Source organism: Chanodichthys erythropterus, chromosome 16 (genome assembly GCF_024489055.1).
Source record: "Chanodichthys erythropterus isolate Z2021 chromosome 16, ASM2448905v1, whole genome shotgun sequence".
Taxonomy (NCBI): domain Eukaryota; kingdom Metazoa; phylum Chordata; class Actinopteri; order Cypriniformes; family Xenocyprididae; genus Chanodichthys; species Chanodichthys erythropterus.
The window spans coordinates 16,858,021-16,880,874 of NC_090236.1; the positions used below are offsets into that span (position 1 = coordinate 16,858,021).

Sequence of the window (22,854 nt, forward strand, 5' to 3'; positions counted from 1 at the left end):
TTACATTTGATTATTCATTTTCTATCCATGAAAATTACTGTTAGACTTAATAATAATAAAATAAAAGCAGTTGTTCTATTGTATTTGTGCTATTGCTCATTAAATTATTATTTGTTCTTATTTTATTACCGACAGTTTACTTTACAAAATGACCAGGCCACAGAAAAAAAAATCCTTAGCATTAAGTCCTGAGAGTGTGGTATATGTTGCATTGGTGAGTAAGACATGACGTCATATCTCTTCCTAGTGGACATGAGAAAGTGAAAAATGGCGGACGGAGAGACATCTACGGATATACAACCGTCACCATCATGTATAAGTGTATCATTCAACTTTTCCCCATGGTCTTAAGTTAAAAATCATATTATATGGCAATATCGAATCGCGATAATTGTAGAATTGTGATTCTTAAAAATAGCAATACATAACATATCAGCACCCAAGTATCATGATAGTATTGAAATGGAAGAAAGGTGTATCTTCTCAGCCCTACTCATTATGTAGTTTGTGTATGTTTGTGTAGGTCACATTTCTCCAGCAGTAGGAAACACGACTCACAGAGCTGCCCATGTGTGCCAGCGCCTCCTCCGCCCGCTCCACCCTCGAGCTCCTGGTACTGACAGAGAAAGCCCTCACTATATGGCTGCAGAACTCCACTGATATGCCACAACTCTACAAAATAAATAAATAAACAACACATTAGACAAAACATTTGTCCATAAAGATTTACGTATGCAGATTTTTGCTGGTAGTTGTTGAAAACAAGCACTTCTAATATTGTACATTACAGTAGGTTCCAGTCACAAAACGTTAACAGACGTGTATTCGCGATCCCACAAAACACTATTTATTGTTAACTCACCATGACAAGGTTGACCAATGAGACGGCATTGAGGCTGATATTCCACAGCCACATGACTCCGAACATGTTGACCAGGATCATGGCAATGGTGAAGGACACCAGCACTGCAGACCACAGCTCGAAGCCCAAAAGCACCGTAGACACCACAAAGATGGCCATCAATGACACACCGAGGTTAAAGGCAGTGTCATAGATGATAGTGAGGTACTGTTCATAGAAGACGTAGAATATACTGTCCATGGGGGGGAAAAAAAGGAATGTACAAATGGGTCATGGGCCATGCTGACTTAAATAAGATTGTCAGTTTAATACATTAAGTATTTATTACATAACAATAACTAAATATGTACATTTTCTGAAGAAAATGTGAGCTGTGAGCCCTAACAAAAAGAGGAAAGCCCTACATAACCGACTCTCATGAGGAGGACACACTTGTGTGCATTCAGAGAGTTTTATGTTTAGGATACATTTGCACAATTACAACACCCTTTATGGAAGTAGGTTACTAAGATTATCTTTGCTTTCCCAAACTTTCCATGTGACTTTAACTGTGATAAAATAGCAGCAGAGTCAAAGAAAGTGTAGGGATCTTTAATTCATGGATCATTTTTCAAGTTCATGTGAAGGGCTCAACAGTAAGGATGGTTTAGCCTGGTGGCACCTTGAAAATACAATGTATCTTGGGTAGACTTGATCAAGGTAAGTTTACCTGTAAGGGAAGACACGGTAACTCTTGTCATGCGGTTTGATGGCCTGCGTGATGTTGTCTGCAAGCTCTCGTGCCATCTTCATGGCGTCAATGTAGTCAGCTGACTTTTTTAAGATGGTGTGATAGGTCATGAAGTATGTGGCGCCTACATCAGTGTTGTTCTCTTTGAGATCCACAGCAGTGCCGTAGGCAGCATGACCACTGCACAGGAAAGAAAATAAGTTATTACTCACAACAGGGTTTCCAAAACTTTTTTTTTTTTTTTCCTGAGCTGAACCCATAACAACTAAATATCACAGAGCACTTCAAGTGAATAATCTAAAGTAATGTTAGTCTTATAATAAATTCAAATAATGCAGGGGCAGAAGTGTCAATTGACAAACTCCTGAACAAATACAGAAAAATTAGCAGAGATGCGTGTAGATTTTGCGATCAGAATTTCTGCCAACAAGTGTTTAAAAATAATAAGTACTAGATATTTGACAGAAATGTGAAGTGGAATAGAGTTGTGTATGTGAAAATCCAGTTTACCGCTACCACACACTTAGGTTACGTGTCTACCAAAGCATTTTTAGCCAGCTGAAAACCCTGGACGCTCTGCTGAAAACACCTAGCTGTGAGTGCTTCGACAGCACGTTTTTTTCAGTTGAGACGCTTTGTTGCCATGATACGGAATATCCGTGGCACTGTTACTTGTAACTGATTTCGCAGATAATTAGTTTCAAACTAAAAATGTCGACACAATGTAGAGTACTTGCTATGTATGTATGTATGGAGACCAGCAATATTAATTTCCCCATCCATTTTGTTCCGTTCTCCGCTTGTTGTCGTCATTGTACAGCAAGAACGTTGTGACAGTTGGCGTTGTATTTGTCCCACCTCTCCTCCACTCTGATTGGACGAAAAAGATTACTCAAAGTTGAACATTCTTCAACTCGAGGCAACAGGTAAAAAACGCTGACGCTGAGCACCTCATTACGCTCCTGCCGTTTAAAAAAGACGTGGCGTTCCCATTGAAAACCACGTTAGCCGCTGGAAAAAATGCTTTGGTGGAATCATGGCCTATTTGCTAACTGTTCACAACTTTGTTTCTTTGTTTCTAGGCTTGCCTGTAAAAAACCCAATTGCACCCTAAACCCTGAAAAATGCATTATTCAGCCAATCAGGGCTTGCGATTTCAGCAAAAATGTACGATTTTTGTGTACAATATCCATCAGATTGTCACTAAACAGATGGCATGTATTGGATGGCAATCATGATCAACAGAAAAAATTAAACTTACCCTTTTCCACAGTTGATATTTGGGTTGTCTGAGAGAAACATGGGAAGGAAGTGCATAAATTCAGTACCATTCGGCCTCTGTTTCCCAGTAGCGCTCATAGGTCTGCAGTGAACACAGAGATCACTCACCACTGATTGGGGAAAAAAAAACAAAAAAACATCATAATTAAGTTACAGTGATAAAAGCATTAGTTAAAAACACTTAAAAACATTAGTTCATCCAAAAATAAAAATCCTGTCACTACCGTTTGTTCAACAGAAGTCAAACAGGTTTGAAGGAGAGTAAGGGTGTGTTCACACTTGGCAGGTTTGGTTCAATTGCTCTGTTAGCACGGATCATTTGAATAAGTGTGAACGCTGCCATCTGAACCCTGGTGCGGACAAAACAACGGGACCGAGACCTCTAAAAAAGTGGGTCTTGATCTGCTTCCAAACAAACTCTGGTGCAGTTTGACTGAAATATGAACAACACAGACCAAAGACATCTAAATAAACCAAACACAGGATGTGATGTCACAAGATGCGACCCTAAAAAGGACAGAATGCTCAAGTAAACCAGATTTTTCTCATCATGGACACAATGTTTCCCTTTACAGCTCAGTACAGGCATCAGAACTGTGTCTTCTTGCAGCAGATCTTCATTTGTGTGTGTTAGAGGAATTCCTGATATCATTTTATAAGCTCTTCATGAGTTCTCAGCTGGTAGTATACGCACATATGATGAGTGTGTTTAGCCAAGCCCAGCACAACAATGATTTGGATGTTCGGTAAGCTTCTTCACAAAATATATGTCATAAAAAGCCATTTTACTTTATATCTTTAGGTTCAGTGTTAAAAATGACAGTGTGAACTAACCAAACCAGGAATATATATAACATATTTTTTGGTCCGGACCAAAAGAACGAAGAGAACTGAACTACAAGTGTGAACACACCGTAAAACACTTTATTATTTTTTGGTGAACTATCCAGTTAAAAATCAGTTTGATACTGAAAAATTTATTGATTGTGATGATATAAACACATATATCTTCACAAATGATTTCCATCCAAATCTATTTGCAAAGAGTCAGTTCAAAGACCCAAGAACAGTGTGATCTGTACAGTAGAAATGGATTTCAAAATGCAATAACTAACAAGCAGCACCCTGCATAAAGGTCCTCTGGAGCAGTGGAGGTCAAGGTTCTGTTGATTCGGTGGATAATGGTTTACCTGAAGCATTGCAGAAAGCTCCTGTGGTGTTATAATATCTGCAGCAGGACGACTGCGGCTTCACCCAGTCAAAGTAGTCATCCAGCCATGATGACGGAACGTTACTGATCTTAGTACTGAAATTGCGACAAAATATTACTTGATCTGACAGATGTTAGTCAAAAACTAAAAGCAGTCAGTAAAGTCTGCAACATTTCTGGCAATTGCCTACACTTAAAGGATTAATAAAATAAAGCAAAAAACTATGCGTTTATGGCAAGGTTAATATAGTTGACTAAAACAAAAATCACAAAAACAATTTTGTTACTTGAAATAAAATAAATGTTAACTGAAATAATACTTTTATTTTATATACTCGTATATCCATAGATGTTAACAAGTAAAACTTGCCAAAGCATTTAGTTTAACTTAAATGTACTAAAATAACTGAAACTAAAACAAAATCAAATTAATAAACTATATTATATTATATTATATAACTAAAACTTTAATTAAATTTGAATACACAAAAATAAAACCCAATTCCAAATATTAATAAAATTATACTGTCAACGATACTAAAATAACACTGGTTTATTGATGATTTTTTTTTTCTTCCCCTCACTGAAAAGGAGTCAAAAAGCATCACTCACTAGTTATTCAAGAGAGAAGCGGTATAAATTTGCTGGACTAGAGAGTTGCTGTTGCAGCCCACTCCACCACACACCGCGTTCTGCCCCTCAGATGTTTTGTAGTCATGTCCATCCTCTACCACAAAGTAAACGGGCGGCCCGGTGTGCAGGTACTTACTGAGATTCCCAAAGTAATCCAGCATATAGGAGTCCTGAGACAGGGAGACAGGGATGATTTATGTTCACAATGACCCCCTCTTCAAAATTTCAATATGCAAATGTGTACTAAAAAGGTCTGAAACACAAGGGTCTACAATGTGAAGAATGGTATATACGTACATCAGGCATGGACAACGTCTGCTCAAGTCCAATCTCCACTTTATTAACAACGGCTATACTAAATGACAGCATTCCCACAAACACAGCAACCTGTAGATGAGAATCAAAAAAAAAAAAAAAAAACTGAACTGGAGGATGAACTCGTCATTGCCATGTTTAAGTAAACTGGTAGACCAATGTCAAGGGTTCAGTTCTCATTAAACACGCATACAGATAAAATACAATGTCACCTCTTCTCTGTGACAAATTCATTCAAGTGTAATTTAAATAAATCGAGATTAACACTATTTCTGTTGTACTGTTTTGTTTTGATCTTTTACACCTACCACCAGGGGGCGCACCCAATCCTTTAAGATGAAAGGAGCGTATATCTTCTTAAAGAAACGGAACAGACAACCTTCTGATTTTTCTTGTGGTTGATCAGACAACTTTACACAGCACAATATATCTGGCCGATTTGCCTGGAGAAAACAAAACAAAAAATAAACAAAAACATAAGGTATGCATCTCAAATCATTTTCAGACCATCCATGTTCACATATTGACATAAAAAAATTGCTGCTTTAATACATTGACTGATTACTCCCAGCTAACTATATTAAAAATCTAATCATGCTACTTTCAAAAAAATTATTATTTAAAAGTTATTTAAAAAATAAAATGGGCTGCTGTGAATTAGCAATACATTTTCAAAAATTCACTTCACTATTACACTTTTTCTCAGTTTCTCATCACCAAGGACGATAAAAGTTTTAAATATAAATATATAAGAACAGTAGAGTACACAACACAAGTATAACGATTACAGCATTGAGGAACGATATCATTAGAATTACTTTTGGAACTATTTTTTCCAGCTGATGAAAGAAAAACATTGACAGCCAATCGGAATTAACCCTGAAATTCATCCTAAAATACATTTTTAATATACCCATTCGTCGGCTGGGCTTTTGTGGAGCCCTTTGAAGCTGCCTAAATATGGACTTTGGATGGTCAAAAATCTACATTAAGCACAATTCACTTGTATCTTGCATTAGATGGAGGAAAATCCTGCAATGTTTCTCTAAACCCTATTCTCTTCAGCTGAATACATACATACAATAATACATACATACATACAAACATACATACATACATACAAACATACAAACATACAAACAAACAAACATACAAACAAACAAACATACATACAAACATACATACAAACATACAAACATACATACAAACATACATACACCATTCAAAAGTTTGGAAACATTACTGTTTTTAATGTTTTCAAAATAAGTCTCTTCTATTCATCAAGCCTGCATTTACTTGATAAAAACAAAAACAAAAAAAAAAACAGTAATATTGTAAAATATTATTACAATTTAAAATGGTTTTCTATTATAATATACTTATGTATATAAATATAATTTATGTCTGTGATGCAAAGCTGAATTTTCAGTATCATTAAATCCAGTCTTCAGTGTCACATGATCCTTCAGAAATCATTGTAATATGCTGATTTATTACAAATGTGCTGCTTAATTTTTTTTATAAAGAAATACTTTTTATTCATCAGAGAATCCTGAAAAAAAAAAAAAAGTTAAAAAGAGCAGCATTTATTTAAATTAAATCTGTTGTAACAACATACACTACCGATTATATGACACAAAAGACTGGAGTAATGGCTGATGAAAATTAAGCTTTGCATTACAGAAAAAAAATATGTATTTTAAAGTATATTAAAATAGAAAACCATTATTTTAAATTTTAATAATATTTCACAATATTACTGTTTTTTTCTGTATTTTTGATCAAATAAATGACCTTGGGGTGAGTAAATCTGGAAATTCTCATTTTTGTGTAGACTATTTTTATTTTTTTCAATTCTCTATCCCTTCCACTGCTAGAACTGGTGTGACCTTTGACCTCTCACCTCTTGTCTCTGGATGTCCAGGCCAAGCAGAGACACAAAGCAGCTGATCTGCAGGAGGAAGTCAATGAAGACAGCCAGACCAGCGAACAGAGAGAACGTCCTCACTGCAGGCATGCTGGACAGAGCACCTGTAGACATGTAAATAGAAACTATTGTCATCTGGAAAGGGAAATGAGAATCAAACGATTCTCATTTCTCAAACAATACATTTAAGATTAAAACAAAAATACTACAATACATTCAGGTGATACCAAGAAAAAAAACAAACAAACAAAAAAAAGAACACTAGGATTTATTTCATAACTCTGTTTCTTATCCATCTGCCAGTAAAGGGGTCAATTACATGTCTAAAGTCGACATACCTAAAAAGAAAGCAACAGTCTCAGAGAACGAAGAGAGGAACATGCTGGGAGCCACCTCTCCGAGGATACGACCAATCTGCTGATGAAGCTCTTCCTCTGGCATTCGCTCGTCTCTCTGAAGAAAACAAATTTGTATTACTTGGCAGTTTATGAGCTTAAATAATATCAACCATCAACAATCTTAAAAACGATGAAGCGGAACCAAACTTTTTAGGAACTAAAAATGCTTGTCTGAGTTACAGTAGTGCAGTAAGTCAACAGGCATCAACAAACAACCACAGCACATCTCAAAATGCTTCACATTTGAGATAAATCTGTGTACAGACATCACCACGCACCTGGTAGGTTTGAACAATGATGAAGATGTTGTCCACTCCCACTGCCAGCACAAGGAAGGGAATGACCTCAATGACGATAAGCGTGAGGGGGATGCCGATGTAGCTGAAGATACCCAGCGAACATGCCACTGAACTTAACACGATCAGGATACCGGCAATACCAAGAGAGATTTTGGAGTCCACCTGTACCACACATACAAATGCAGTATTTAAATAAAATGATGAGAATATGCAAGGTCTGGCACTCATAGGTGTGAAAGAACAGCAGATATACAAACATAAGTCAAAAGAACATAAGACAAAGAAAGAAAAAGTAAACATGGCAGAAAATAGATTTGAACCACAATAGAGCTTTTCACACTTGAAATAGTTAACCTTGGGTCATTCTAAACCCTGGGTAAAATTGCTTCACATCACTTATAACTTACCTAGGGTTAACAATTAATCCTGGGTATTGTAATCCAACATGATTTAAATTTAAATTAAGGGGTAAAAAAAAACAAAAAAAAAAAACAACCCAGGGTTAAGTGCAGTCAGAAAAGCTACAAAAGTTTTTGTATTAAATGTCAATGTCTGAGGATTAATACAATTTTGTGTTTAAAATATTCAGTATATTCAACTGAAGTAAGAAATATCAGACTTTGCACGTCATTAAAAAAACAAAAAACAAATTGTAATCCAGTGTTAAAGCCCCAATATACTTAACAAAGAACAAACTTATGTGCTGTCATTTTGAACAAAATCTGTTCCTTTTGGCAACTTAAAACAGCTTGCCCAAGTGAACTTTCTGGAAAATTTTGCTTTTGGAAGCAGCATGGAACTATCATTGGTCCGTGTTGATTACATTATAGGTAGGTTTGAAGGCTCCACCTTCTGTTCTGACACATGTAAATCATATCTGGTTGATTTCTTCCATTCAGTCCGTCGAAGTCAGACACGTGTAAAAGCAATCACACCGGAGAGCCGCTTTATAGTAGAAATTGAAGGTGTAATTCTAATTGAAAGAGACACCAACATTGTTTTTTCATGTGTAATATTAGGGATGCACCAATATATTGCCCAATAATCTGCAAAAGCAATTATTTTTACTTTTGTCCATTGGCCGATTGTTTAAAAACAGCCGATGATCAGAGCTAATTATACCTTGTCAATCAAAACAGGGTGGAAAAACGTGTCAGCATTTTGATAATTTTATATATGACATGACAGATCTCTGAAGCAACTCAGTTTGAGGCTTATTTTTTCCTTAAGAAAATCAAAGTATTGGCAGATATTTAGAAAAATCTGACATCGGTCTCAGATGAGAAATTTAGTATCGGTGCACCTCTATTTAATACTGTAAAGCTGCTTGATTTAAAACAATCTGTTGTATAAAAGGTCTAAATAAATAAACTTGACTAGACTTGGCTGCAGTACTGAATCGCGGAGCTGGTTCAAACATTTCCACATCAGTAATCTGAATTATACCAATCCACAATCTGCCTTGTGATGTAAAGCTGCTTTGAAACAATTTGTACTGTATAAGGTGATGTATAAATAAAGGTGACTTGACATTGCTATGAGCACAGCAAATATTTATGTTCATCTAAACGCCGTTCTCAGCACTATTGGTGGCGTCGGGATGTTTATCTAACAGTGTACTGCTGCTCAGGTATTTCAAATTTCTTTATATCTCTAAGTGAAAAACAAAAAAGAACTTCGCCACGAGTATATTCGGGGCCTTCAGACTTCAGGCCTCATGCAGAATGGAGAGTCCTGAGGGTCTTACCAGCAGGGTCCGGCAGCTATTAATGTGGCCCAGAGCCAGCGAGATGTAGACAAACATGATGATGTAGCTGACCAGGATAGTGGTGACATCACTGTTGCTCTCACGGTCAATCTCATCCTCGATGCTGCGCTCCGAGCTGAAGGAGATGGTGAGGTTGGGGTTTTTATAGTTCTTTACAAAGTTGATAAACCTGTGGAGGTATGAATAATGTTACTCCTAAATGCTTATTATATATTTTGTAATCAGTAGTTGTCATTCTAGATCAGATAATTCGTTTTTATTTTTAATAAATATTCACCCATTCATTCATTCATACAGTAAGATTTACTAACCAGGGTAGAGTTTCCCAAAAGCATCGTAAGCCTAAGTTGATCATAGCTCCATTGGTGGCAAACAGAGCTACGATCAACTTAAGCTTACGATGCTTTTGGGAAACTATGCCCAGTTTACTTCATCACACTTACACTTTCTCCCATGCCAAAGCTTTGCCTAATTTGTCTGTGTCATTCAGGTAGTTGTTGACAGGAAAGGTGATCACTAGAGCTGTGGCGTTGTTGTAGTCATTGCCTATATATGAAAGAGGACAAAACTGAAAAATAAGCCCTATAAAAAGGTTACACTAAAAACAAACAAACAAAAAAGCTAAAAAGCTAAAAGAGCAAGTATCATAATTCTGTTTAGCCTATTAAATATATACAGCCTACAGGGAACAAAACCAAAAAAAAAAAAAAAAACTGCATTCATTGATAATAAAATGGGGAGCTAAGAGCAGATTAACTTGTGCATTTATGTTTTTTTTTCCTCTCTCAATTTATATATATATATATATATATATATATATATATATATATATATATATATATATATATATATATATATATATATATATATATATATATATATATATATATATATATATATATATATATATATATATATATATATATATATACACTACAGATCAAAAATCTGGGGTCAGCAAGATTTTCTAAAAGAAATGAATACTTTTATTCAGCAAGGTTGCATTAAAGTCATTTCAAACAAATGCTGTTCTTTACTCAAAGAATTCAGAAAATATACATTTACTATGCTTTCCACAAAAATATTAAGCAGCAAACCATTTTTAACATTAATAATAATAACAATAAGAAGAAATGTTTCGCAATCAGATCAGCATATTAGATTAATTTCTGAAGGATAATGTGATGACACTAAAAACTGGAGTAATGATGCTGAAAATTCAGCTTTGCATCAGAGATACATAAAAAATATTTTAAATTGAAAAGAAAAAAAAATTCTCACAATATTACTATTCTTATTGTATTTTTGATCAAATAAATGCAGCCTTTGTGAGCAGAAAATATCAAAACATTTTTTTTTTTAAATCTTAGAATGAGATTACAAAGACATCTTGGTTCTTTTGTTTTTTTATGCTTATTTCTGTGAAACTCACCCTCATATCCCCCAAGAACAAGCCAGGGGAAAACTGGGCCTCCATATGTACCCATGCAGGGGTCATGTTTTGGACTTGTGTCATCCAGGGCCGTGGGAGAACTAGGACCAAAAGCAAAAGATAAGAAAAATTAAGAGTCAATCTATAAAATTGTCAGAACAACAACAAGGCACGTTGTGAGTTTATTCCTTTTTTAATTTTCAAAGATTAGTGGAAACAAAAGCAATATAAAAATCACAATAGAGTGCTGTGTGCAGGGATGGCATATTTTTGTAGACCAAAATCAGTAAGCATTTCAGCACCTCTGGTTCCATTGTCTCAAAGTCAAAGTTTTATTTAATTACTTCTTATATTTATATATATATATATTTTTTATTTTTTTCCAAAAATTTAGAGTCGGGAAGATTTTCTAAAAGAACAATTGCATCCTTGCAGTAAAAAATATCATGACGAACAAACCGTATAAGAATCATTAACTTTTTTTGGTCAGAGAGCCTATTTTCTGCAATAATCCAAAAATCTATTTCTGTTTTTGTTGAGGGAACAAGGGTGATGCCAACTTCAGAGTTAGCCTACAAAAACATGTCATCAAATGCAGTACTCTATTAATCCAAAAGAGAAAACAGTAGAGCTCACCTGACACAATACAGAAAGTGAGTGTGGTAGTCAAAGTATACAAAGAATTCATCTTTAACCACATGATCCAGGACTTCATGGCTGTTCTGGTAGTAGTTTAACACACTCAGAATGGTACAGTTGTCATTGTAAGGAGCCAGTGGAGAAACACAGATGTCTTGAAGAGTCACCGTCTCTCCTTTATATTCAGCTGTAAGATTTGCTATTTCTGTTTGGAGATCCAACACCTACATGGAAACAGAGATGGTACAAGAATATAGAACAAGAAAAAGTTGAGTATGGTGCACTGAGGATTGACTGAATGATTAAAAAATATTTACAACAATGCAACAAATATACTTGATTTTGATTGGTCAATCGCAGAACGGTGCCATAGGTTGCCGATCCCTGCCTTACACAGTTCTACTTGCACTACATGTTGACTTGCCTGATGGAGGAGTGATATATTCAGAATGGGGGAGAAATTGATGTCTGGCCCAGTGGTGGGTGAAAAGGAGCCCGACTTATTCCACGGGGTGGTGATGATGAGCTGCTCGGTGCGGAAGAATGGTCCAAAGTGCTGGTCAAAATAGTTTTTCTCCTGCCTGGCCCTGCTGCTGGGAGACGACCAGAGCTCCACTGGGTTGGTGGTGATCTTCATGTAGGACAGTCCGGCTGAGCAGATCGTCACCAGCACCACGCTGACCAGGATCACAGTTAAGGGCTGCCGCACACACAATGAGCCCCAGCTGCTGAAGAGAACACGGAGCGCATTCTCAAACCGCTCGCCCATCGTCTCGCAGCAAGTTGCTTCATCTAAGAATAAGGATGATATTCAGTGAGGACTGCAGGAAGTGTGTATTTTGTGGAGAAGTGATCATTTTGGTGTTTTTAATTTTGTTATTTTGTTGGATGTTAAAGGTGATTTTGAGATGTATAAAATAATGTGCATCAAAAAAAACTCAACTGCAATAATAATAATAATAATAATAATAATAATAATAATAAAGATTAGAATGTAAGGAAAATAACTTTGTAATAATAAAATAGAGTATTTAAATATTAATTTTTTTAAATTGTTTACATGCCTACAAAATCTGTGCCATCAGAGTTCAAGGAGTAGGGCTGGTTGCTGTCAAGAATTGGGCCATATTCAGATGTGACCATCCTCTGTCTGCAATGAGATATACAACAAAAGTAATAAATAAACAAACCAATAAATAAATGAATAAACCAACAAATAAATCTGGACTGATACAATCATAAACCATTACTATCTATTTGGACATTTTTTTCATCTACATGCAAGCAGGACTTGACATTAACTTTTTTGCTCACCAGTCACTGTGGCTAGTGGTCTTCCAAAATTACTAGCCATTCAGCTTTTTCAATGGCCACAATTTTGTTATCAATGCCATGGAAAAACTGCCATTTTATCATATTTTTAATATTATCTCATAATTTGGCAGCAGGTATAGGCTGCTGTCATTTTAAGACCTCACGCACAGATCCATTATATTGTTAATCATACGTTTTCGTTCTCAACAGTTTACATAACTGACTGCGTTTACATGAACACTCGCCAAGACCGGCATTTTGACATTATTTTTTGTGTATTTGACTGTTTAAACACCATAAGCAGCAAAAAAGAACTCAATTTAGCACTAAGAGTCAGCTTTATGTGTGCGCATTTTGAGTGCGAGCACAAAATCTGCGGTATCGATATGTATAAAAAAAAAAAAAAAAAACAACAAAAAAAAAAAATCAATATTTTTGACAATACTACATTGCACTTAGTTTATAACTTCAGATGGCTTTTTAACAGACTACAATTGAAAAATGTGTATTATGTTATATATGTACACTACATAAAATGTTAATGTCAAGCCCTGCATGCTAGGACCCATCATATACATTTGATTCAACCTGCATGTTGATAAGTAATAAAGTCCCTTTCAAGGAAAGTCTGTTCACTCTGTGGCCATATTTGCATCGCCTCCGGGCAGCTACAGTATTTCAGGGATCCAAGGTCGAATCTATTTGAATGGGAGAATCCTGAAATCTCAAAAACTGCTCGACAAATTTTTTTACTTATTGACTTCATTGGACTTCGGAGCTTTAAGCAATTATACTCTTAGCTCTTCTGAGTTTGAATTAAAACGAAATTACTGGGCGTGCATTAAGCTAATTTTAAAGTGCCCCTAATTATGCTTTTTGAATATTACCTTTCATGTAGTGTGTAATATAGCTGTTTGTGAATGTAAAAGGTCTACAAAATTTTAAAGATCAAAAGTGCAGGATAAATAAAGTTATTGTCTCCTAAAAGAAAGAATCGCCATCAGCAATTCCAGTCTTACTTCCTTTTACAGACCTACATATCGATGTAACATATTTGTATAATGCCAGCCTATGACCTTCACAGGCTGCCCTTCTTTGACATCCACTTATCCTCAAATACTGTAGCTGTAGCTAAGGCCTGGAAGAATTTGTTTAGTTTTGTCGACAGAAGACATGTCAACTTTTCATGCATTTCAAAAGGATGAAGACTTGATAAAGAATTGATACAGAAAAAACCAAAGCCGTTGTTCCTGTTCATATCACTGTGTATCAAATGCTGAGCAAGCCTCTGGAGCTGAAATTCACATTTGGTCATAGGCATTTCGTTTCTGGCATGCTCTGTAAGTGGTAGACCATTTACAACAGACTGGGCCATCTGACCAATCAGAGCAGAGTCAGCTCGAGGAAAGGAGGAGTTTAGAGAGACTGAATCTTCGAATTAACGTTTTCAGATACTTTAAGAAATGAGGTGATGTGTAATGTACAGTCAAACCAAAATTTATGCAGACACTTTGAACATTTTTCATTCATTATTACAGTTTATTCACTATAGTTTAATACAATGGATGAGAACTCAGAGTTTAACTGTGTCAGAAAAAAATAATCTTAATTATGTCAGATAACACTTAAGCAAAACATGGTCAGGTCAAAGTGTCCGAATAATCTTTGGTTCCAATTTATCAATTTTACTGGTAGTCAACTGTATGAATAATTTTTGGGTATAAAATGTCACAGTTTGCATTATTTTGCTATCCTCACTTACATAAATGAACTATAGTGTCCTGCACCCACTAGTAAAAATATATAAAAAATATAAAAATACAAAAAAAAATTATCAATTTTTGGTTTGACTGTATATTATGAGAAAATGGAAGTCATTTTTGACCTTTGATGCATGTTAACCTATTGTAAGAGACCTCCAGATTGAAATTAGGAACCTTTAAAATAGCACAATAGCAGCATTTTAATGTCACAGAAGTTTTTGAGAATTTCCCACACAAATCTGTAACTTACCTGTAACACCATGCTCCCAGTACAACTCCAAAGAAGATGAGGAGGAAGCCTATATAAGAACACCACATGATGACGGTCATGGCGTCCATGCCGAGGATGGTCCAGGGCGGAAGGATTGGAGGGGGCACAGGTGCAGGGCCACATGCTTTACTGCAGTCCTGACAGGAGCAGGGCCCTGAGCCATCATCCAGATACTGCGTACAGTTAAACGTTCTGTTGCTCATGGGAGTCATGTGCATGACGGGAACATCTGGGGACAACAAACATTTCAACACTGAAATCAATGTCAGGAACATAAAGCTTCATATGCTTTCATGGATGCAAAACAGATCTGGAGTAACAATTAGGGATGCACCGAAATAAAAATTCTGGGCCGAAACCCAAAATTCTGGATGCATTTTGCCAAAAACTGAATTGTATTCAGAAAAACTGAACTGTATTCTGTCGAGAGGGTAGCGTCATTTTAACAGCGTTGCCCAGCACGGCTGTACGGTATCAACACCATGTTACAGCACAGTGGGCCTATTGCAAACAAAAACAAGTCTACAACAGAGAAATTTCATGTTGGCACATTACTTGAGCAGACTTTGCTTTTCCGGTGAGCATGAGCGGTACATGAGTGGAGCGTTCACTAGGGCCATGAGAGAATGAGCAGAGAGCGCAGACACAGAGAGGAATATTGAGCAGAGCAAACTGCGTGCCGGTACAGACTTCACCTGCTGAGAGTTACCAGAGACTTACCAGAGTCGCTTCGAAGTTCTTCGGAAGGGGAGCCGCTCACAAAGTTACAAAAAATGCTGTGCGAGCGTAAAACCTGAGAGCTGAACAGCATAAAATTTCGGCCAAAAACTGAAAATGCCATTTTCGTCCGCCAAAATTTCAGTGCATCTCTAGTAACAATATATGAGTTTGAAAGCAATAAAACGAATGGATTACTTCAAGCAACAATGCTGAAGCTTATAAAGAGGTTTTATGAGTTAATTTTGATTCAGAAATTGCTTTGTTTATGTGTATACCTGAGAAAACTGGGTTAATCGCAAAGGGGACTTGGCCATTGTTGATGTCGAACATGTACTGGATCCAGTTGTTGGGAGTGCACTCACTGGCGTCTTTCCCGCACAGCAGACTGAGGGCTTTGACATTGGTGGAGGGGGCCTGGACATCGCTGCAGGCATTGTACATGGCTGCAGAGAGACATAAAAGAAATATCTATATCATAATTCTTACTTACAACATTTTATACAATAGTATAAAATAAGTATACAAAACAGTAACAAGATAGATAGATAGATAGATAGATAGATAGATAGATAGATAGATAGATAGATAGATAGATAGATAGATAGATAGATAGATAGATAGATAGATAGATAGATAGATAGATAGATAGATAGATAGATAGATAGATAGATAGATAGATAGATAGATAGATAGATAGATAGATAGATAGATTTTTTAAAGGTTAAACTGATTTTAACTTGAGCGGCGTGTTTTCAGAACGCGTGTCGTGCAAGATTCTGCAAAAGACGCAACGGTCATACACATCCATCTAGTACGTGTTTACACAGAAAAACAATGGAAAAGTAGTGCACTGGAATAGAAAAACGCGTTCTGTGTGAACGGCCCCCAAGTGTTCTCATTGATAAGGACTGTTGACCGTTTCTAAATCAAGGGCTTTACTGAATTAAGTCAAGTTCTGATGTTTTGAATCAAGCATCAGTAAATTTGGGATCTTCTCCTCTAATCGCTGTTCCTCACCATTGGCAAAGGTCTGGCTGATGTAATAGGACACCTCAAGTACATTCGTATTGTTTTGCTCAGGGTCTGGAGAGAAATCTGTGGCCTTGACGAACTGGCTCTGTCTGGGACTGCAGGTTAGCTCACAGAACAGGGTCATGAAGTTGAAGAAACATGCTGGACACCTGACACACAAAAACAGGGACAAGTTAAAGCTGTTATGAAGTGCACATTATATTACTACCGTAAACTGGGCAGTTCTCCAAATGTAAACTGTGTCAAGCAAGTACATGACTTGGATTAATCAATAACCTGCTCGTGACTCATTAATGGGTCAAAGTTCTTATTCCAATTCTCATAACTTCCTACTGTATGCATATCTTCATAGATGTATTTCAGCCATACCTGGACAGGTACTGAAGGGGGATCTGGATATTGCTTTTCAGAGTCTTAAGCTGTTGGGTGTCACAGCAAACTTTGTTGTCTCCATAAGCCAGCCCTGGGCACAGCTCCTGTAAAAAAAAAAATAATAAAAAATAAATAAAATAAAATAAAAAATGATATAATAATTCACACAAATTAGGTAAATGCAGGACTTTAAACAACTTGTATGCTTTAAAGACCTTTTTTTATCTAATGCAATTTTCTAAAATATAAAATATATTTTTTTAAAATTAGAAATTAAGAAAAAAAAAATAAATAAATAAATAAATAAATAAATAAATAAATAAATAAATATTTATTTATTTAATTAGGGATTCTTTTTTTTTTTTACTTTAGATTTTGGGGCAAAACGTGACCCCCAAAAAATATTTTTTGTAATATTCACCATAAATCGTTGCTTTTGATGAAAATTTGATTTAATTTTCTCTTTCATTATTTTTTAACTGTCTGGAAAATGGAAAACACAGAAGTGTTTACAATTGTCTAAAAACATAGCCACTCTTTTCTGCAATTCTGTTTAACGCTGATGATGATGAAACTTCTCATTGTTTGTGTGCGCATGTAAAAGGAAGATCCTTAAGTCCACTGAAGGGTTACAGTAGTCTGTAGGGCTTTATGGGTTCCTATGCTTTAAAGTACAGGAAATGATAAGCGTGATGATCACCCATGACTAAACAGCAGCTGCTTAAATTATATTCTTCGAACATTGATTGAAATCTTGGTCTTCATTCACTTACTGCCGACAGCATTTATCACTGTGTGGTTTGACATGTGAGATAATAGGAAGAATCCCTTTGTCAAAATGTCAAATTGAAGTTACGTTCAAAGGATTTTTGAAAAAAAAAAAAGAAGAAGAAGAAGTTTCAGTTAGGCCTGTCACGACTATGAATTATGATCTGATGAATAATTGTCGAACAAATAATTGCAATGAATTATTTGTCTGTTTTTCTCGTCACTTACAGCGTCAGCCTAATACATTATTTTTTATATATTTTTTACATTGAAACACATATGATTTCCTTTAATGCTGTGAAAATAACATTTAAAGGTTCTCTCTTTTTGTCCACTTTACATTTACATTGAAGCCCAGCAAACCAGGCAGTATGAATGTGTATATTATGAAGTCAGGCAAAGGTGGGGGTTCTTTTATATTCTTTCTGTCTCCATAGAAATAAAATAAGCGAGTGTTCTGTGACTACATGCCATTAACTTGTGTGAAAGTCTAAGGACCAAGAATGTTTGGCAGAAAGTGAATGTTAGATGAATAAAATGATGACAAACTTTAATGTTAGATTCATAAAGCCCGACAATAATTGGTGTGAAAGTTTGAAATAACTTTGAAAAGCTTCAAGTTTGAAGGTTTTACTCAGAGAAGTCAATATAATGTTGTTTTAGCACACTGCTAACATGATTATATTAGTTGATAACATGTGCAAGTTGCTAGCATGTTTTAGCACGTAGTTGTTACAATGTTTTAACATGCTTAACATGTTTCTAACATATTTCTAATGTTTTAACACTGCTAACATGTTTTGCACATCCTAGCATGATTTAACTAACTGCTAGCATGTTGCAGGCATGATGTTTTTGCATGTTGCTAATATGTTTTAATAGTTCGCTCATGTTTTAACATGTTGATATCATGTTTCTAATCAAGATGAGTAAATGACATTTTTCATTTTTAGGTGAATTATCCCTTCTATACACTACCAAATGTCATAAAGAACAGTTGTAAAGGTAAATGTTCTCTTACCTGTAGCAGTTCCTGTCCTTCATCAGGTAAAGGTATAGGGGGGCCTGTGTAATTGCAGTTTAACTTCTTCTCTTGAATTTTGGTGGAGTTTCCACATTCACCATACCATATACAGTGCTGGCTGTGCACCTGGGCGGACACACGTGAGAAAACATTGGGAACAATAATTTAGGAATAATTTCTAAACTCCGTCATAAACATTTTAGATCATCATCTCCTCTCTGCTCTGAACATGTTCGGCATGATGCAAAACTGATGTTTAAAATTAAATGTTCCTCAAAATCAGGTTCCTTCCCCTTTTCAGTTTTATTTATGGGGTTACTTTCAAGACAAAAGCTCTCGTTGTCCTCCACAAGACATTTCACTTTATTTGGTGCAGAAAAAAAAAAAAAAAAAAAAAAAAAACCCTCGCCAATAAACTCACTAAGACTGTCATCATGAAACCAGAGCGCATTCCTCAGCTATTTCATCAGTTTTGCAGTCATGTAACTAGAATTCACAGGCACATGTGTTGCATTCAGTAGAACCGTGTCTCCACTTCAAAATGACGTACTGTATTATGATGTATCAAAAACAATTTTTTTAAATGGCAAATGGTACAAAGTGTTACAAAGGTCAAGGGTCGACTGAGAAACTGTCAAGCTTTTGTTGTGCTGAACAGTCTTTGCTCATCTGGAAACAAAAGAGCGTGACTTGACTGTGCATGTGACTGAGTGAAAGGACCATCCCTTACGCAGGAAAACAGGAAACTTTAGGCCAGCCGAGTCATCATTTTTACCATTCCTTTAGCCTGTTTGTTCTCTGGTGTTGAATGATACAAGGACCACGTTATGACTCACTGAAACTATGAGTATGCTGCGCCTAAGAAATTCAGAAACTAACACCCTGATAATTTCCATGTGAAATTCCCTACAAAACAAAGATCTCTAAATAACCTGTACCACCATATACAACTCCAAAACAAATGATTTGATTTTCCCTCTAGTAACACTTCAAAAAGGGTGTTTAAAAAAAAAAAAAAACTGATGTAATGCACATTGATGAGTCATGAACAATGTGTTTAAACAAGTTTCAGTTGTTAAATAACATTTCAAAGTGTTTAAATTCATTATTTGACTTTTTATGACAGGCAGTACAACTAAATAGTTGTATGTATATGGGCAATTCCAGCGTTATGGACGTGACATTTGGAGTCAAAACTTGAAATATAAATGCTCAAAGAATGCATTTAATAGCAACATATTGAACCGTCTATTTATATATTCATAATCCCTTACCAAAGGAGTCCAGACATTAGAAAAATGTCAGTCTACTCAACTGTTTTATTTTTTAGATGAGGGAAATATACAGCGTTACGGACGTGACAAAAAAAGTCACTAAGTTTTGGGTGACAACATATTTTTTAAGAATTCTGTGAATTACATTGCGCAAACCAAAAGTAATACTGCCCACCGAATAAAGAAGGGTTGGCTCTCCACAGAGCATAAAATAATAATTTTATTTCATTTTTCGTGTTCGCATTAATGAGGAAAAAACAACGTTACGGATGTGACAGTTTTCCGTTACGGATGTGACCGGTCTGAAAGCGGCACAGAAGACTGCTTTAAAACTGCTTTAAAACTTTCACAGAGACCTCAAGCAAGCATGTACACCACCAAATATTGAAATCTGGGATACCAGTATGGTAAGACTCCACAATTGATCAACTTTTTACTAAACTTTATACAAATGTAACGTTATACTCTGTATTGCAAAAGGTTATAGATTAGACCTATTTCTCATGTTGACAAGCATGTGCGTTGTTCAAGAATCAATTTAGAGACCATGATTTTCCTTCTTACAGAACTGCATGCTAAAATACATTGACAAATATTAATGTTTATCATAAAGCAGTTTAAAATCGCATGTTTTCCCCACAGTCAGGTGAACCGATTGACACTATTGCCAATCGCAATCATGTCAGTTTTATGTTTTGTGTATGAATGACCACACGGTTTTTTTCGTCTAGTTTTCAGAGTTTAAAGCGGAGTCTTGAGTCAAAATGATCAAACTTTATTTCAAGTCAAAATTATTGCAATCGTATTATTTTCATTTTGTTTGATCGCGCGGATTGTGATCATTATAGGCTAGGCTATTCATTTTTAACCAACAGGTAACGCGACATCCCAATTCCCGAGGGAAGTGTCCTATGAGACACAATGCTCTTCTATAAGTTGTACTGTATCATATAGGCCTACCTTTTGATGTTCATATTTCGTTCTCTGGCAAGAGGAAGAGAAGATCGATTCATGTGCGCCTGATCCGCCGCTTACAGGCGCTGCAGAAGCTAATCTGTCACACGCCGTAGGCTATTAAAGAGCGACATCTATTGTTTAATTTTTGAAAAAAAAAAAAAAATAAAATCGACTGAATTTGAAAGTTAAACCTTTTTCATATTAAAACTAACAAAGCACAAAGAGTATTGCGATTATTGGGTATGTTCTGATATGGTAAGCCTGAAACAGATGATAGCAATATAAAGAAGCAAACTCATAGGATTTAATATGAAGCGTCCGTAACGGTCACGTCCGTAACGCTTATTATGGTTGTTCACAGCAACGTAGTGAAATGAATTGTTGATCCTAATAAGCATAAACATAATTTAGCTTTGCATATAAAGTTTCAAGTTATTTGCATTTATAATTGTTATATGACATAAACTTAATCATTAAAACGTTACGGACGTGACAGAGCACTGAAGCGTCCTGACCTCTTTATTCTAGCCCTTATAAATTCATCAGGCAGTGCTGTTATGACTAAATGAGTGTATTTATTTCTCAGGCATGTATCCATCTTTCTACACAATGCTTACTGCTAAAATTAAAGTTTAAAAAATGGGGACTTTGATCCCTTTTTTGAAAGCATGAAATATGGTTGGTTGAAAATTTAATTTAAGCATTGTTACTTACCACATATATTGTGGATAAACAAGGCAATTTTCTTAAAATTTCTGTTAGAGCACATTAATACAGTATATTACAGACCTAAATGGACAATTTAAAAAGGGTTTTGTTCTTTTGGTTAAAACTTTTTTTTTTCATAGTAAAGATGACCTTTGCGTGGAATTGCCCATATATACTGTTGTACACTCTGCCACAAGGATCAGCTGGGGTCCCCAGATGATGCATTATCATGTTTACTGTTATTATTACCTTGTCAATTCATAATAAAAGAGCAATGTTTGCAGTTGTGCCACCCTGACATTTGAGAATATACAAATTGCTGCACAAAAGTTTTTCAATTCTCTTAACTACTGATATTTATAAAATTTGTTTATATAAAAGGTTTTAAACCTAACATTATGCCATGATATTTATTATTAAGACACCATTTTAAATAGTTTTCTTAGTCTGTTCATTTGTTCGGGCAGTTGCACCACCTGACATTTTGGGGGTTTAAAACATAAGATAAAACATAAAATAATATGAATTATTTAAATGTACTAAAAATAAATTCAAACTAAATAGGTTCTATAAAATAAATGGATATGTGTCATGAATTTATCAAAATATTTTGAAAAGAAAATAATACACTTGGACACAAAAATATGCACCATGTCATTGGCCATAAACTGCTTAGACTAGTCTTAAAAGCTAGTCATCTATTCTTTTCTTTTTTTTCCTTCTTCAAAACAGGGCGAACTTTTTTAAATCCAGTTACATAAAAAGGTAGAGCAGTGGAAAAGTCAGACTGATTACCTCTTGTCCAACAGCTGGTTGGTCAAACTAGTTCTTAAAACAGTCTTAACATAGTGGCTAAGTTTACGTGACTGGCTGATCATACTATGACAACAGCTATGAGTGACTATAGGAAACATAACAGAATGAATTGAATCTTCCCTCACTGTTAGTCATACGACCAAGATAAAAAGCTTCATAACAGCCATTTGTTCCCAAATCCCAATAGCTCCGGACAGAGTCCAGGTCACTAATTATCTTTATTTAGTAGAGTGCATATTTCATAAAACCTTACTTGTCAAACAAGTGGTAATGTACCAATATGTCTGTCAGGCTGATTAGTCAGATGATAACTACACTGTAAACCCTAATGCTCAAAATAC

At 35.5% G+C, this 22,854-nt stretch overlaps 1 protein-coding gene across 1 annotated transcript in view; it reads right to left on the reverse strand.

Annotated features, from left to right (window-relative positions):
* The window catches only part of npc1 (Niemann-Pick disease, type C1), a 30,029-nt gene that overhangs the window by 3,044 nt on the left and 4,131 nt on the right, over window positions 1-22,854 (reverse strand). Inside the window, exons 2-23 of the mRNA XM_067362951.1 lie at window positions 18,756-18,884; window positions 16,964-17,070; window positions 16,580-16,743; window positions 15,838-16,005; window positions 14,822-15,071; window positions 12,559-12,644; window positions 11,919-12,286; window positions 11,492-11,718; window positions 10,856-10,956; window positions 9,867-9,969; window positions 9,403-9,592; window positions 7,635-7,817; window positions 7,297-7,411; window positions 6,935-7,062; window positions 5,340-5,474; window positions 5,014-5,103; window positions 4,696-4,886; window positions 4,064-4,179; window positions 2,854-2,983; window positions 1,572-1,772; window positions 863-1,094; window positions 559-672 (exon numbers count right to left, since the gene is read on the reverse strand). Of these exons, the coding sequence (XP_067219052.1) occupies window positions 559-672; window positions 863-1,094; window positions 1,572-1,772; window positions 2,854-2,983; window positions 4,064-4,179; window positions 4,696-4,886; window positions 5,014-5,103; window positions 5,340-5,474; window positions 6,935-7,062; window positions 7,297-7,411; window positions 7,635-7,817; window positions 9,403-9,592; window positions 9,867-9,969; window positions 10,856-10,956; window positions 11,492-11,718; window positions 11,919-12,286; window positions 12,559-12,644; window positions 14,822-15,071; window positions 15,838-16,005; window positions 16,580-16,743; window positions 16,964-17,070; window positions 18,756-18,884 (3,528 nt within the window). The remainder of the gene's footprint in view (window positions 1-558; window positions 673-862; window positions 1,095-1,571; window positions 1,773-2,853; window positions 2,984-4,063; window positions 4,180-4,695; window positions 4,887-5,013; window positions 5,104-5,339; window positions 5,475-6,934; window positions 7,063-7,296; window positions 7,412-7,634; window positions 7,818-9,402; window positions 9,593-9,866; window positions 9,970-10,855; window positions 10,957-11,491; window positions 11,719-11,918; window positions 12,287-12,558; window positions 12,645-14,821; window positions 15,072-15,837; window positions 16,006-16,579; window positions 16,744-16,963; window positions 17,071-18,755; window positions 18,885-22,854) is intronic.